This window comes from Chelonia mydas, chromosome 18 (assembly GCF_015237465.2).
Source record: "Chelonia mydas isolate rCheMyd1 chromosome 18, rCheMyd1.pri.v2, whole genome shotgun sequence".
NCBI lineage: Eukaryota > Metazoa > Chordata > Testudines > Cheloniidae > Chelonia > Chelonia mydas.
Window position 1 is genome coordinate 2351053 of NC_051258.2, and position 15817 is coordinate 2366869.

Genomic DNA, 15817 nt, shown 5'->3' on the forward strand with positions numbered 1-15817 from the left:
AGAGAATGGGGGTAAATGGGGTTGAGCGCCAGAGTAAGGCAAGTGCCGGGCGCCAGCCCACTTCAAGCAGTAGCATGTGTGCCCTCATCTTCCCCCCGCCCACCACGCCGGCCCCCTGTTGCCCCCTTAGGACAGGCCTGGGAGGTTTAGCTGCTCAGCGGGCCCCTCCCCATGCACCCAATTGCTCTGGGAGGGGGTAATGAGGGAGCCCCAAACAGAGCAGGAGCTGGCCCCAGGTAAAGCTGGCGCTAGGCTGGTACTGGGCAGCTCTGGGCAAGGTGGGGCTAGGGATCCAGCCCACAGGGGGGCACGAGGAGTCGTTTGCATTGGGGAGGCCCCAGGAAAAGGTGCCTCCAATGAGGCAGCTGCTGGAGTCCCTGGGGAGTCTAGTGAAGGGCCCAATACACCCAGGGAGCTGGGCAGAGCTCAGACAGGCCACATGGGCCAAAGAGGGGAGCCTGGGCCCAGGAACTGACACGGGAGCCTGCCTGGAGGCTGAACCACTGAAAGGCCCAGCCCAGAACGCCCCACGGAGAGCACTTGTCGGAGGAGAGGCCAGTGGGTAATGGCTTCTGGGCACACGGCTGGCAGGGGAAGAGAAGCTGTGGCAGCTGGAGACATGGGTCAGTGCCATTGAAAAGATGCAGCCCCAGCCTGAAGTGCAAGGGGAGGATTCGTCTGCTTCCATGCACAGGGGTAGGCCGGAGCTGGCGGCACAGATAGCATTTGAGTAGCTCACAAAATTCAGGCCTAATGCCCCAGAAAATTCCCCCTCTCACACCATCCCCTCCCCGGGCACCCACCGGGGTATACACAGACTCCAGCCTGGCTAGAAAGAGCGACTGCAGGTTTGGGGGTGCATGATTCAGCTCCCAGGCTGCTCCGGGAGGCCCCTGCCCACTGTCCCTTATGCCTAACATGCTAGCCGGCCCCTCTGCGGAGGCAACTCAGGCCAAGCTTGTGGGAGGCTTTGGCTCTGTCCCTGCTCCTGCAGGGGAAGCCATAGGCTTCCCTCTTAGCTCCTCCAAGGGCTCCTGGTGCAGCAGCCATTCTCCTCCCTTCGCATCCAGGGCACTCACATCCCAGCGCCGAGGCTGCTCAGGAGCCTCTGATCTGGAGCTCTTCAGGCGGAGCACCGCAGCGGCACTGTTACGTGCCCGGGCAATGCTCAGCCTGGAGCAGGGTCACAGGCTTTGCTCCACTCGCCAGGCTGGCACCTCCTTAGGGCTCATCTGGGGCTCACTCCCCACTGGGCTGACACCACCTCTGGAGGTCTCAGCCCCCTTTTCCCAATCTCACACAGCACTTCCTCTTTGTGCCTTGGCTCTGGGCCAGCTCACTAGAGTTCCTCCCCTGCCGGGGTGTCAGAGTCTCTCTAAACAAACTGCCTCAGGCACTCTTCAAAGTCCACCCCCCTGGCCGTGCCACCCCTCCGTGGCTGGTAGGGGAAGGCAGAGCTGCCCTCTACACTGGGTTCTAGCCCAGGCACCCTACAATCGGCAGTTAAGGCCCCCGCGGCCTCACTCCTTGCTGCTCTTTTCCCTAGGTTCCTTCCTACTCCTTTCTCTCAACCCTGAGAGCGACAGCCAACTCTCTCCCCCTGCAGCCCCTTTCTGCTCTCCACTCCCTGGCTTTACACAAGCCAGCCTATTCCTGCCCAGCCGGGCGCCAAGTTCAATCAGGGCTGTATGTCCAGCCTACAGCACACCCAGGTGCCACCCATCCTGCCAAGTAGCCCTTTTGAGCCATTTTAACCCCTTCAGGGTGGTGTGGGGTTAACACCCCGTCACAGGCTGGAAAGGAACTAGCAGCCTACCTGCCCTGGCTGGTGGACGTTCACAGTCAGGGAGTCGTCTATGGCCAGTGCTCAACAGCAACTGCTTTCCCAGTAAGGGGATTCTGAAATGCCTGGTAAATGTCCCAACAGACAGCGATCCTTAGCAGGCAGGTCCTTGTGCTGTGCCCTGGACAGCGCCTTCCTGGCACACGTGACTGTCTCCTTGACTGCAGAAGGCTGCAAATTAAGAGCAGCAGACACAGCGTCCTCACTTGCATCTGCCTGCAATGTGACTGGTGGCTGTGGATCATGGGAAATCAAAACTGGTGCTGACAGCAGTCTGCTCCTTAATTCCAAAAAATGCTTCCTGCCATGCACCAAGTTCGCTCCCCCACAAATCCCTGGAGAGGCTTCGCTGTCATTGCAAACCCAACAGCTAATCTGGGAGACGAAGTTACACCGACAAAGCGTTGCACCTCTCTACTGAAGGTGGTTTCCACGCTGTGCAGATCAGAGCTGCCCTCGGCAGAAACCAGGCATCCCAAACAACGTTCCCTCTAATTTTTCTCATCCATGTGTGGAATGAATTTTGCTACGTGCACCAATATGGAGGTGATGTGAGGCGGGGGTGCGGTCAAGGGGTTCAGAGTGCGGGAGGGCAGGGGGTGAAGGCTCTGGCTGGGGGTACAGGCTCTGGGGCGGGGCTGGGGATGATGAGTTCAGGGTGTGGGAGGGGGCTCAGGGCTGGGGTAGGAGTGCGGGGGCGGGTGAGAGCTCTGTGGTGGGGCCAGGAATGAGGGGTTTGGGGTGCAGGCTGCCCTGGAGCTGTAGTGGGGAGAGAGGACTCCCCTCAGCAGCACTGGGGCTTGGGGAGAGCATCTCTCCCCGCTGCAGCCCCAGAGCTGGGGGAGGGAGGCATGTCTCCTTGCCGTGCTGCAGACCCAGGGCAGGGGGAGTTACGTGCGCAGCCCTTGGTGGCCTCCTGCACAGCCATGCATGTGCGCATCTTAGAGGGAACTTAAGTCCCAAACACCTCCCCTGTGCTGCAGAGCAAAGGACACTGGGAGGATTTTGCTTTCAGGCTGACAATCTGCAGCTTCCAGCTTCCTCAGATGTTCATCCAGTGACCTACCACCAACTGGTGTCCTCCAGACACACCAGGCAGCAAACTCCTTGTAGAGTCAGCCAGGAAGACGTGTGCCAGCATCTGAAATGTCTTGGGATGTAGCTAGCCCCAATGGCATGCCTCCAAATTCAGAGCCCAGGCTTGGCAGTGAATGTCATTTTGGCCCCACGGGCAGGAGAAAGCAGTGCCCGCTGGGTAAGTACAGAGTGGGGAACCAGCCAGGCTGCGACACCACATCAAGCATGTTCTCAATCCCTGGGAGCAGCTCTGCACCCCTCCAGCTACCCCTCTCATCCCCCCTTCACTGAGCTCATGGGAGCAGCCCATGCACGGAGGGGGGAGCCTCAAAGGCCTCACACTTCTCCTCCCGGCCAAGCTGCCCTCTAACTCCGCTTGAGGCTGGACTGGGTCTGCAGTCTGACAGGCCTGGCCCCACCCAAGTGTCTCTGTGTGAGGTTCCCCCTGCACCTTGTTCTCTACTATCCTCCAGGTTGCTGCTGCCCCAGCTCCTGGCTCAGGCTGCTGTTCCTTCAGCTTGGCTGGTTATAGCACCCACGACCTGGGCCTGTCCCAGCCCCACCAACTGCCTCCCCTCCCTGTTCAGCTGCTCTCCCTCTCCCAACCCTGCCCCTGCTCCATCTGGGGCTTCCCCCTGCAGCCAGCTCCTGTCTGCAGCCTGATCCTGGAACACATTGGCCCACTCCCTGTCTCCTGCCCCCAGGTGCCACTCTCCGGTCACTCTGGCTCACTCAGTGTCTTCAACTGGCTAGATGCCGCTCTAGGCCCCATTCCTCCCAGAATGGCCTGTGACCAACCCTTGCCCTCCTCTGAAGGGCTCTCTGGGGTAGGGGTTAGCCAGAAAGTCCCCCCGGTACCCTTGCTCCTCTCCCTTCACAAGTCACTACTACACACTCCCCTGCCCCAAACACCCTCCCCCCGCCCCACCCCGAACACGTGGCCTGCACGCCAGCCAATGCTGAACAGCGTCTGGTGCCACGTGGGACTGGCCCTATGTGTGGATGCAGGGTTTGCCTGGGAAACGGTCACTGTGGATCTCCCAGGGTAGGGAGGGGGGGTGTGGAGTGGGGGCAGTGCTGCAGAATGGCATGATGGGACAGGGTCACAGAGTGCAGGGCACCAACCACACAGCACGCTCTCAAGTGCCAAGGGATCACGTTCCCCACAGTGAGCTCAGCCAAGATTTGGCAGCTCTCCGGTTGGCAATGGTGCATCTGCATCTCTGACAGTAACAGTGGGAGGACAGTAATCCAGGTGATCGGGATATGAGACAGTCAGGGCAGAATCCCTGGGCTGTTTATTTTGGTATTAAATGTAATTCATTCTTGGCTGTCCCACAGCATCTGTTTTCCATCTGCCTCAGCTGCTTGCACTGACAGGGCGTTACTGTATCCTAGAGGCCAGAGGGGAAGTGGGAGGTTTTGGCACCTAGGAGGTGGCATGGGACTGTGGGATAAATACATCCGCTGAAGGTTTCAGCAGTGGTAAAGAGTAAAATTGTCATCATTAGGTTTCAGCGTCAACACATCTTTGAGATGAACAGCTCCAAACTATTAAGCCTCATCCCATATTATGACCTGGCCCCTTTTGTGCTGGGAAAGTGGCACAATCTCCCCTGCTGGAGATTGCCCCTGACCTGCAGTCCCCAGCATAGGAGCTGTGTCAGCACTACTGTGCTCCAGCAATCCCTAGCTGGCAGACACGCTCAGGGGGCTGTTGGTGTAGGCTAGTGAAGACCCCTGGCTCCTGTAACGTGTACTGGAGTCAGGGCAGGCGTAGAACCAGCCTTGGAATCAGGGAGCTGCAGTGGTTTCCTTTGCAGCTCTCCCCTCCCCTTGGCTGAGTTTAGAGAATCCTGGGCTGAGCAGCTGGCCCGCTGTTTCAGGCTTTCTGCAGACTCAGGCAGACATTCCTGTGCCAGTTACAGCTCCTATTTCCCAAGTTCAGCCATAAGGGCTGAACGATCTATCTGAGATTCTGGGGCCTGATCCTCCAGCAACGGGAGGATCCTGACAGACTGCACCGGGCCCTGCCATTGGCTAGTGGCCTGGCACGCAGCAGGGAGGGACGACCAAGGAATCCCCCGTGGGCAGCAATAGGTCCACATGCTTGAGCTGTGGGACAAAGAGCAGGCAGCCAGCACTGCTGGGAGCTGCCCACCCAGCCCAGCTAGAGGGTCTGAGCAGTCATCATTTGCAACACATGTACATGTGAACACACATGGCTACAGATAAGTTTCATGCTTTGGCCTGCACTTTCTGATTGACTGGCAACTGGGCTGAGCCCAGGGACCCAGCGTCGCGTCCACACCCGTGATTCATCCCCTCCGTGTCAGTCTCAAGGATGCACTCACCCTTCCCAGCCCTTGGAGCCTTCTACTCCATCCCTCAGCAGGCACCACCGGCCAGAGCGTGGCATGTGCAACAATAAACAACCAAGGGACTTTGGCACAACCCTGAGCCACATCACACTGTGACATCATGATGTGTCTGACCTCAGGGGACCAGCACCCACAGCCACAACCCTGGCACTAGGCCACAGAGCACCAGCATGCAGAACCACCAGAGTGTGGGCCCATAGCTTCACCACAGCGTATAAGCACGTGTCACCGCCACGTCTCTATAGAGCACCAGCACACGGCACCACTCGCTGCTGCAGGGCACTGGCACTGCGCACCGCTGTGGGGCACTGGCACCGCTGTGGGGCACCGGCATGCGTCACCACCACATCACCACCCAGCACAGCCACACTGGTCAGAGGTTCTGCCACTCTGCACTCCCTGCACAGTGTGGCTCCCGCCCTCCAGCCCCCTCACCCAGGACACTGGGGCCTTACCTGGGGCAATGAGCGGGTGGGTGGTCACCGGTGTCACTGTCCGGCTCATGGGGTGCCCTCGGTTGTCCATGCTGGTGGGCATGCTGCCATCTCCCTTTTTAAGGTGCTCTGCTGCCTGCTCAGCCTGGCTGCCCTTGGCGCCTGCAGAGGGAGCCGGCCCCGCGGCCTTGCCCTGAGAAGTGTTGGAAGCCGGCTGGCTGCTGCTTAGAGCTGGCTTCATGGCCAGGGTGGGGAGTTGCTGGGCTTGGGAGGAAGCCACTCCTTGTGCTACTGTCTGCTGGGCTCTTATGGCCAAATTCTGGACCTGGAGCAGAGGGGCAGGAGGTCCCAAGGCTTCAGCATGGGGCCCAGACACAGCCCCCAAGATACGCATCCCAGGGACGGGGCTGGGCTGGCAGGATCGGCCTCTTCACGCAGCCCCTGGGGGCCAGAGAGCGACTGATGGGGTGGACGCCGAGCCGCCGGGAAATGGACCCACAAGTCTCTGGCAGCACCAGTTCAGACACCCCTGGGCACAGCTGGATTGGAACCAGCGGGATAGAGTGGAAAAGCCCCTCTGAGCCACCCCCCCCGCCCATGCCCTTTCCCGCCGATAGCCCCTCCCCCCTGGCACCCGCCTCTCCTGCCTATGCCCCACCTCTCCAGCCAGCGCCTTGCATCGCAGCACTGACATCCCCAGCACACTCAGTCATGGGGAAGGTATTTGCTGATGGTGCCTTGGCACCCCCTGGCGGGAGTGCGTGGGCCGGCTCTGGGCACTCCAAGGGCTAGGTTCTCCTCACCCACTCCCCTCCCGCAGCCAGGGGCGGCAGGCAAGCGAGGCCGTCTCTCACCTGAGCAGTGGTGGTGGATGGCTGGGAGGTGGGGGCTGCACTGCCCTCGGGCTGCACCGCGGTGACTGTGGCCGTAGGAGTGAAGATGAGCTGGGGGGATAAAGGAACAGCACGGCCTAGGCTCCTAGCTACTTGCACAAGGTTACTTTGCTGGGCCTGGAAATTACATGAAATGTGTTGCCTTTTACGTCACCCGCTGCTGGCTCAGGCCGAGAAAGCAAAACCAGCAGCCCCGAGTCCCCCAGGGCTGGGGACGGCCCCGGGACAGGCCTTGGGGGCACAGAGGCAGCTCGGGCAAAGGCAAGGCCAGGGGAGGTGGGTCACTGCAGAGACAGAAGAGCGGGGGGGTGTGAGACAGTGAGAGACTGGGTGTGAGGATGTGTGATGGGGGGAGTGGGTGTCTATGACAAAGGATACAGTTCTGTCACCGAGTCTGTGACTTTCTGGGACGTCTTCTGGGGTAGGGTTCGAACCACAGTGGGGCTGCAGCAGTGGGTGGGGCTGGGTCAGCTGCCGATGGTCAGGCCCAGTGCCACCGGAGCAGGAGCAGCGGCCGGCAGTCAGCCCAGGAGCCACCGGAGCAGCGGCTGGGGTGGGTCAGCCCCCGCGCAGGAGCAGTCGTGGGGCTGGAGCAGCTGCTCCGACTGTTCGCCCTCCCCCGCCCGCAGGTATTTTTAGTAAAAGTCAGGGACAGGTCACAGGCTTCAGTGAGTTTTTATGGTCTGCGACCTGTCCCTGACCGTTACTAACACCACCCATGACAGAATCTTAACCTGAACAGAGAGAGAGAGAGACCTAAGAATGGCCACACTGGGTCAGACCAAAGGTCCAGCTAGCCCAGTAGCCTGTCTTCTGACAGGGGCCAGAGCCAGATGCCCCAGTGGGAATGACCAGAACAGGGCAATTATCGAGCGATCCATCCCCTGTCATCCAGCCCCAGCTTCTGGCAGTCAGAGGTTTAGGGACACCCCGGCATGGGGTTTCATCCCTGACCATCTTGAGAGAGAGAGAGAGACTGGGGGTGGGTGGGTGAGCATGTGTATATGACTCTGGGTGCAAGTGCGTGAGGCTGGAGTGCGGTGAGTGTGTACCAGGGTGGGGTGTGAGCGCCTGACTGAGGCAGTGACTGGATGATTGTGCGTGGGGGAGGGAATTTCTGCGAGTGGATCAAATGGTGGTGGTGAGGGATGAAGCTGTCGAACTCCACGGAGCTATTGCGCAGTCTCTGTCAGAGCACTAATATCCTGGCCCCAGGCGGCTGCAGCCCCACACTTGGGAACCCGACGCTCAGGTCAGGTCACTGGGATCTTATGGCAGGACGAGCTGGAGAAGCGTGAGAGAGAATCCTCGGGCTGAGTGGGTCTGACCCCCCGGTGGGATTCCCTCCCCAGGTCCGTCTGTCACACCTGCTGTAGGCCAGTGGTTTTCAAACTGCGGGTCGTGACCCAGTACTGGGTCGTGGAATGGAAGGCGCTGGGTCGCGGCAGCTCTGGTCAGCACCGCCGACCGGGCCGTTAAAAGTCCGGTTGGCGGTGCTGACCGGCTGAGGCAGGTTAGTTCCTACCTGTTCTGACACTGCACTGCGCCCCAGAAGTGGCCAGCAGCAGGCCTGGCTCCTAGGCGGGGGGGCCATGGGGCTCCGTGCACTGCCCCCTCCCGAACACCAGCTCCACACTCCCATTGGCCAGTTCCCGGCCAATGGGAGCTGAGGGGGCGGTACCTGCGGGTGAGAGCTGTGCAGAGCTGCTTGTATACCTCCGCCTAGGAGCCGGACCTGCTGCTGGCTGCTTCCGGGGCGCAGCACAGTTTGCGTTGCCAGGACAGGCACGAAACCTACCTTAGCACCGCTGCTGACTGGGAGCCGCCCGAGGTAAGCCCACACCCCAATTCCCTGCCCCAGCCCTGAGCACCCCCCCAAACCCAGAGCTCCATCCTGCACCCCAAACCCCTCATCCCCGGCCCCATCCAAGAGCCTGTACTCCCATCCCAGAGCCCTGACCCCCCTCCTGCACCCCGACCCCAGCACTGAGCCCCCCAAACCCAGAGCCCCCTCCTGCACCCCAAAACCCTCACCCCCAGCCCCACCCCAGAACCTGTACCCCCAGCCCAGAGCCCCCTCCCACACCCTGAACCCCTCATTCCCTGCCCCACCCCACAGCCCATACCCCCGCACTCCAACCCTCTGCCCCAGCCCGGAGCCCCTCCCACACCCAAACCCCTCATCCCCAGCTCCATTGGGTCACGGCCATCAACAGTTTTCTTCAACTGGGTCACCAGAAAAAAAGTTTGAAAACCCCTGGCCTAGTGACCTGAGTCTTGGGGAGTGCCCCCCCGACTGACGCGTGCATATCCCTGACTCTGGGGGCTGTGACCCGCTGTGTGTGTGGGTGCCCAGAGGACACTGGGGGGATGCACAGGGGACATTAGTGGCGGGGGGGGGGGGGGGGAAGGGGTATACAGGGGACAATGGTGGCAGGGGGAAGGGGGGCAACCTGGCCCCAGGAAATATTTTTTCTTCACGGCTGACTGGCTCTGGGAGGAGGCATCAAGCCATGGCCTCAGCCAACGATGGCTGCTGACATCAATAACCAGTCGGAAGTGCCCCGACAGACCCACTGTGAGCTGGGGAGCCAGCAAGCAGCCTGATCCACCACCTACTGCAGCCTGGATAGTGCCTCTTAACCTGGGGCTTTGACCAGCAGCACCCCCCAGACTGCGCCCTCACCCACCTCGGAATCAGCACTCGCTTGTGCCCCCTCCCCTGTGCGCAGGCAGCAGGGCAGCTGTGAGCGCTGCAGGGCCAGCAGGGGGCGCCCTACCTTGCCAGGTGACTGATTTCTGCAAATCAGGCGCCCCTGGGGGCCCAGCCCTGACCCAAAGGCGTCTTGCATCCAGGCTGAACAGGTGGAGCTGAGAGTCCTGCCTCCCTTCCCCCTGAGTGTGAAATCCTGGGACGCTGCTGCCGGGATTTGAACTGAGCTTCCCAAGAGACTAGAGATTAAATATGTCACCTGCTTCCCAGCCTCCTCCCTGTGGGCTGCCTGGGGGTAGACCCGGAGCATTCTGAGCCAGGACCCTCTAGCATGGAAGATCCAGGAGTAGCTTCACTACCTCGCAACAGCAATAGGCTCTTATCCTCTTGTGTGGCCCAGCCATTGAGGGGAAACGTCCTAATAACGGATGACTGGGGTCCCTGAAAACCCCTGTCTGCCTGAGCCCAGCAGGCCCGGAGGAATGGCCTGGTGCCCTCCCAGCTCCAGCCTGCGGACTGTGGCACGATCCAGGCTCAGCCCCAGGCTCTCCACAGACCCCAGCAGAAAGGGCAGAGGCCAGAAAGCAGAGCTCCCCTCCTAGGCATCTGTGCAAAGTGCCCAGCCCTGGGCACCACCCCCACCCCGCTAGACCGGCAGGCACCCCGGTTCCCCTGTGCCTACCCCAGTGGGGGTGCCCCAGGGCAACAGCATCTCCTGCTGGGGTATCGGGGAGGCCCGGGAGGGGCTCTGGAGCCAACGCTGGGGGCCCCTCCCCCTCTGCATTTGGCCCCTGCTCACTTCCAGCTGGAGCCCAAAAGGGAGGAAACACAGAGAGTCTCAGGTATAAACACTGCGCAGGGGAGGCACAAGCAAGGCCAGGCCACCCAGGACCTGGAACAGGGCCACGCAGCCAAACTATGGCACAAACACGGGGGGACCAGGGCTCCCCAAGCACTGCTGCTAAAGACACTCCTGGGCCCAGGGCAGCTGCTGGAGGAGAAAGGGCTGCGGGGAAAGGGAGCAGGGGGCTGGGACAGGGGCTGTGAGGGACAAACCAAGGAACAGTAGGGGGCTGCACCACCAGCTCGACAGAAACCCGCAGGAAACCCACGCCGCTGGCTGCTTTGGCATAGGGTGAAGCCAGCTGACGTGCAGGGGACTGGGAGAGCAGGGGGCTGCGTGTTGGGATTGAGGGGCATTGGCAGAGCTCGGGGAGAAGCCTGTCCTATGCCTTGTGCTAGCCAGAGTTTCAGCCTCATTCATTCATTTCCATGAGCACCAAGTTCCCCACTTTCTGTAGCTAAGAGGCCCCAGAGGCTTTTCCTTCAGTTTCCTCCGATCCCCGCAGCTCAGGCAGGCAGACAGACCTGCAGATGTGGGTAGAGGCACGCACAGACAGACAGACAGACTCACTCCCACCTGACTAACTGCCATGGGCGGGGTGGGGGGGCGGAAGATTAAAAAAAGAACTAGAAAAGTTCCTGGAGGCTAGGTCCATCAATGGCTATTAGCCAGGATGGGCAGGGAGGATGTCCCTAGCCTCTGTTTGCCAGAAGCTGGAAATGGGCGATGGGATGGATCGCTTGATGAGTACCTGTTCCGTTCATTCCCACCTGGCATTGGCCACTGTTGGAAGACAGAATACTGGGCTAGATGGACCTTTAGTCTGACCCTGTATGGCCGTTCTTAAGTGCTGAGGATCTCCATGGGGCTGGCCGGTTTCCCTGCTTTCCCCAGCACACGTCCAGCCCCACAGTGCATCCGGACGGGAGTGAGTTCCCTCGACAGCCATAGGGCTGGCTGCTCACCAGCCATCCTGCTTCTCCAGCAGCACAGCACCATGGGGGAAGCATGAGTGTTAGGGGCCTGACAGGGGACAGCGGCAGAGCAAGGGGACCCCAGAGGCATGAGACACACAGACTGCCTAGGCAGGGCTCAGGGCTGGCGAGGGGTGGGGATGAGCGATACGACCTCTGAGCCCTCAGCCCTGTGCCAGCCTGTCACCAGGGTGGCCATGGAGCTCTGACACGCCAGCATGTGGGGCTAGGACCAGAGCAGGTGGCTCTTCTAAGGGTCACTGCTGCCCTCTGGTGGAGAGAATTGGAAGTGCTCACAGGTGTGAATTTGCATGTACCTCACCACTGCCCTCTGCTGGTAGCAGTCCAAGCTGCACATGGGTATGGGGCAGGGGTGCTATTCCAGCCCCAGGGATCTGGCACTTCCAGCGCCATGGCAGGCCCATGACCGATGATCCTTTGGGGGAGGGGGAGCGAGGGGGAGTTTACACTAAGGCCCCCCACCCTCACTAGCTTCTCTTTAAAAGCAGCAGGGGAGGGAGGGAGGGCAGGTGGTGCCTGCATGTGGCACATTCTGCGCCTGCCTCTTACCATCTGGGCCCGGAGGTACATCTGGGCCTGGCTGGCCGTCAGGGCGGGGGAGGTGGCATTCCCCAGGAGCACAGCCTGCTGGGCGATGCCTGAGGCGGCTGCAGAGTTCACGCTCTGAGCTCGGTTGATCAGCTGGGCGGCGGCAGGGGACGTGGCCAGGTTTATCTGGGGAGAGAGAAGGAGCCGTGGGATGGGGCATGCTGCCATTCAGACCCACTGCGGGCTCAGAGCCCCTCCCCTCCCGCAGGGATCCCCCTGCCTTTGCAAGTGCCCTCCCGAGAGCCAAGGAGGATGGAGGCTGTGTCGTGGGGGAGGGGAGTCCCATAGCCTCTGGCCAGGAGAGGAGGGGGCAGCTGCAGTCAGGCTCCCTGTGTCCAGATGCCAGCCCAGGAGGGAGGGGGTGGAGATGGGTGCTGTGGGCACTGGGGCTCTGAAGTATGCTCAGCTCCTACAGGGGCTGAGACTCTCTTCCTCCCCCAACGCCCGTCTGCCACAGGGCTTGGCCCCGTGCCCCTCACCGTCTCACTGAACAGCTGCACAGCCCGCCCCACCCCCGGGAATTCCCAGGCCAGCCCTGCCCAGCGCCCTGCAGCACAGTGCACAGCACAGTGAGTCCTGGGGGGTGCCCCCTGGTGGCTGGACTCAAGAGCTCTAGGGCCCTGCTCCCAGGGCTGCCGGAGGGAGCTGTCCTGGAGGTCCAGCAGCATGGCGTGCGGGGGTGTGTGTGTGTTAATACATGCATAGGTGCCAACTCTGTGGGTGCTACGGGGCTGAAGCACCCACAGGGGAAAATTAGGGAAAAACCCACCTGCAGCCATACTCTCCTCCTCCCCCGCCCCACCTCCTCCTCCGCCTCCTCCCCTGAGTGCGCCGCATTCCCGCTCCTCAACCTACCTCCCAGTGCTTCCCCCTGGCCTCCGTCAAACAGCTGTTTGGCGGCCTGTTGGGAGGGAGGGGGAGGAGCAGGAACGTGGCTCGCTCAGGGGAGGAGGCGGGGCCGGGGCGGAGATTTGGTGAAGGGGTTGGAATGGGGGCGGGGCAGGGACGGAGTCAGGGTGGAGCCAAGCACCCACCGACGGAAGCAGAAATTGGCACCTACGAATACATGGACGGTATCTGCTCCGGGCAGCTCCTGGCATCACTGCCCAGGAAGAGCTGGAGCAGCCAATGGTCCCACCAGGGGTTACTCAGCCCGCTGGGCCCAGTGCTGGGGGCAGCCACACAGAGCAGAGGGGCACTGCCCTGGGGTTGGACTTACCGTGGGCTGCTGGGATGGCGTCTGTGAAGGGGCATTGCTGCTGGAGGAGCCGCCCTGCCTGTTAGCAGCCAGACTCGCCTGGAAGAGAGAGCAAAAGGCAGGTCATCCCCACCCCGGAGCCCAGCCCAGGTGGGGGCCCTGCACCAACAGCCCCCTGGTCCCTCCCGGCCCTTCAATATGGGGCCTGGGGTTCACAGAGCTCTTCCCTGGAAACGTTTGCTCTAAAGTTTCCCTGCAAACCCCAGCCCCATTAAAACCCATCCACACCTAATTCCTGAATGAAATTAGAACAAACCCTGTCATTCAGCAGAGTTCATTCTGGCCGTGACCCCGTACACGTGGTGCCCCCTGGCATCAGCTGCGCAGCCAGACACAGGCTCACACCCCGCTGGGCAGGACTCGTGCCCAGAGCCAGACACTTGTCCCCCATTCCGATGGCTGGCGTCACACCCAGGAGGCTGCAGGGGCTCGGCTGCTCCTGTTCACCCAGCTGCACTGGGGCACAAACAGAGCCAGCGTTCAAAACGCTCCTCTGGGTCCCCAACTCAGGGTAGGTAGCGCAGATCTCTGCCTATCAGCAGCACCGGAGTGGTCAGTGGGACCTGTTCCCAACTCCTCCCCTCCAGCTGCCTCTCGCCCATGGGGCAACCTCCCAGTGACTCACCCTGAAGGGCACAGAGCTTGCAGGTGGCTGAGTGGCCCAGCCCCGATGCCCAGGGGCTCCTCCTCGCCTGACAGAGGGTCCTGGTGCCCCACCTGTGGGATGGCCCTTGGGAATCCATGGGTGGTACCCAGATACCATGGTGACGGGCAGGTGAGAAGGGGGGTGCGTGGGGACGGCTGATGGCTGAGCGTGGGGCACAGGCTCGGCACGTAGAGGAGGGCTCCAAGTCCCTGTCCCATGCCCATCACCGCAGTACGACTAGCAGGGCCCCGAGCCCAGGCTCAGCCTGGAGCCCGCAGGATGGGGGCGATGTAAACCGCCGGAAGGGAGACTCCGGCAGGGAGCGGGGAGAGGCGCCCGCCCCCTGCAGCCGCACCCTACGGTGCTTGCAACCCCCCCCCCCGTACCTGCTGCACGGCTGCCAGGCTCTGGAGCTGGGCGCTGCTGAGCTGCTGCTGCTGCAGGGCGGCCGTCTGCAGCATGAGGTGCTGCTGCTGCGCGGCGTACATCTGCTGCAGGTACTGCGCCGCCGTGCTGGGCTGCCGGTGCAGGGCCTGCTGGATCACCTGGCAAGAGAGGCGGCGGAGCGGGGCCCTCAGCGAAGGGCCTGGCACAGCCCCGGGGCCTGGGCCCTCCAGCCAGGGCTGCGTTCTGCTCTGAGAGCAGAGGAGAGGGAGGCCCCTGGGCCGCCCGGAAAACAAGCAGCCGTCTCTGGAGCTTTGCTGAGGGGCGGCCAGAGAGACCAGGGAGCGTTACTCTGCTTGGGGCCAGGACGCGGAGGGCTCCCCCATCCATCACTGCCTGGGGCCTGCCCGCCTCGCTCAGATCCTTCCCCCGCCCCCGGGCGATCCATCACCCCACACAAAGCAGGCTGACAGCTCTTCTCTGGCCAGCCTGTCTGGCATCTGACCCGGGCCTGGAGGCCAGCTCGGGGAATGCAGGGAACTTATGGCGAATGACGGGGCTTTGGCCAAGTGGTTTCAGCCAGGGGAGTCCTGGACCAGGAGGCATCTGGGAGTGGACTGGCCAATGGCCCTGCACCAGAGCATTTACACACCATGCTTCACCTACACAGTGGACCAGCCCCAGCAGAGCCAGAGACCCCCAGGCTTAGAGCTAAGTAGTGGGTGCTTCTCTCTGCAGCCCTGATCCCCGCAGCATCTGAGTGCCCGAGTGCCTGGCTGGATCCAGTCCTGGTTGCGGTTCTCGAGCACTCTCAGCCAGTCACAGGCTCCGGGACCCGACATGACCTGCCAAGAGCCTTCTGGGAGGCACAAGTCCTTTCAACTCCAGGTCCTTTCAGCTGGAACCGAGCACTCAGCACCGCACAGGATCGGGCCCTGCGTGTACAAACACACTTTCCAACAGAAGAGCTGAAGCTGGGGTCCTCCCCACCGGCCGCCAGGACCTGGGTCTAGTGCCCAGGCAGCACTGTCCAGCAGCAGCTCTCAAAGGGGTTTACAGAGCGGTCAGTGACACGACCCACACCACGCTCCTGGGGAAGCTGAGAAGCCACTGTCCAAGGCCAGAGGCTGCGCTGGAAATGGAATTCCGGGCTCCCGAGTCCCACGCCAGTGCTTTATACACAGAGTTCAGGGGGCCGGGTTAACCCTGCCCCAGCCAAAGACACTCACAAATCACCAAGCAGAGCAATTGCTGAGCTGCTATGAGCAGCACCAAATCCTGGCCTCAGGGCCGGCAGGGATGGGGGCTGGGACTGCTCCAGCTTTGTTTTGTGCACTGCACCTTTAAATATCTAGGAGCCCAAAAGCAGGAAGGGGAACTGCCATTCTGTGGGGCAGGGCCACTGCAGCATATTCCAGAGGAGATACTCACACTGTGCTCTCTCCCAGATACTTTACTTTTTCTTGTCTTGATTTCCCTTAATCCAAGTCAGTCACAGTGAAAGGCTCACTTTGATCTTAGTGAATGGAAAACATAGCAAGGTGTGTGCAGTGCCCGAGTCTGCAGACGGGTCCCCAGCTGTGCCCTTCAACATATCCCCACTGAGTAGGGTGATTTACACCAGCTACAGATCAGGCCCAGAAGCTCTGAGAGAGATGTCAAGCTTTCCTCTTTCATTTCAATGCGGTGCTAAAGGTGACTTGCAAAGAGAAAAATAAAGAGTTTGTGCCCTTTGTTGCATCTGAACAGGGGAGTAAAGAA

The 15817-nt window shown here is 61.3% G+C and overlaps 1 protein-coding gene across 6 annotated transcripts in view; it reads right to left on the reverse strand.

Moving 5' to 3' along the window:
• PHC2 (polyhomeotic homolog 2) overlaps positions 1 to 15817 on the reverse strand; it is a 132731-nt gene that overhangs the window by 32348 nt on the left and 84566 nt on the right. For 3 of the 6 annotated variants that reach the window (XM_043531751.1, XM_043531750.1, XM_037881205.2), the window contains 5 exons: positions 14059 to 14217; positions 12988 to 13065; positions 11730 to 11894; positions 6590 to 6679; positions 5757 to 6060 (listed from right to left, as the gene is read on the reverse strand). In XM_043531751.1, the coding sequence (XP_043387686.1) occupies positions 5757 to 6060; positions 6590 to 6679; positions 11730 to 11894; positions 12988 to 13065; positions 14059 to 14217 (796 nt within the window). Of the gene's footprint in view, positions 1 to 5756; positions 6061 to 6589; positions 6746 to 11729; positions 11895 to 12987; positions 13066 to 14058; positions 14218 to 15817 lie in introns of all 6 variants that reach the window. The other 3 variants (XM_037881204.2, XM_043531749.1, XM_043531752.1) reach the window with 1 other exon arrangement.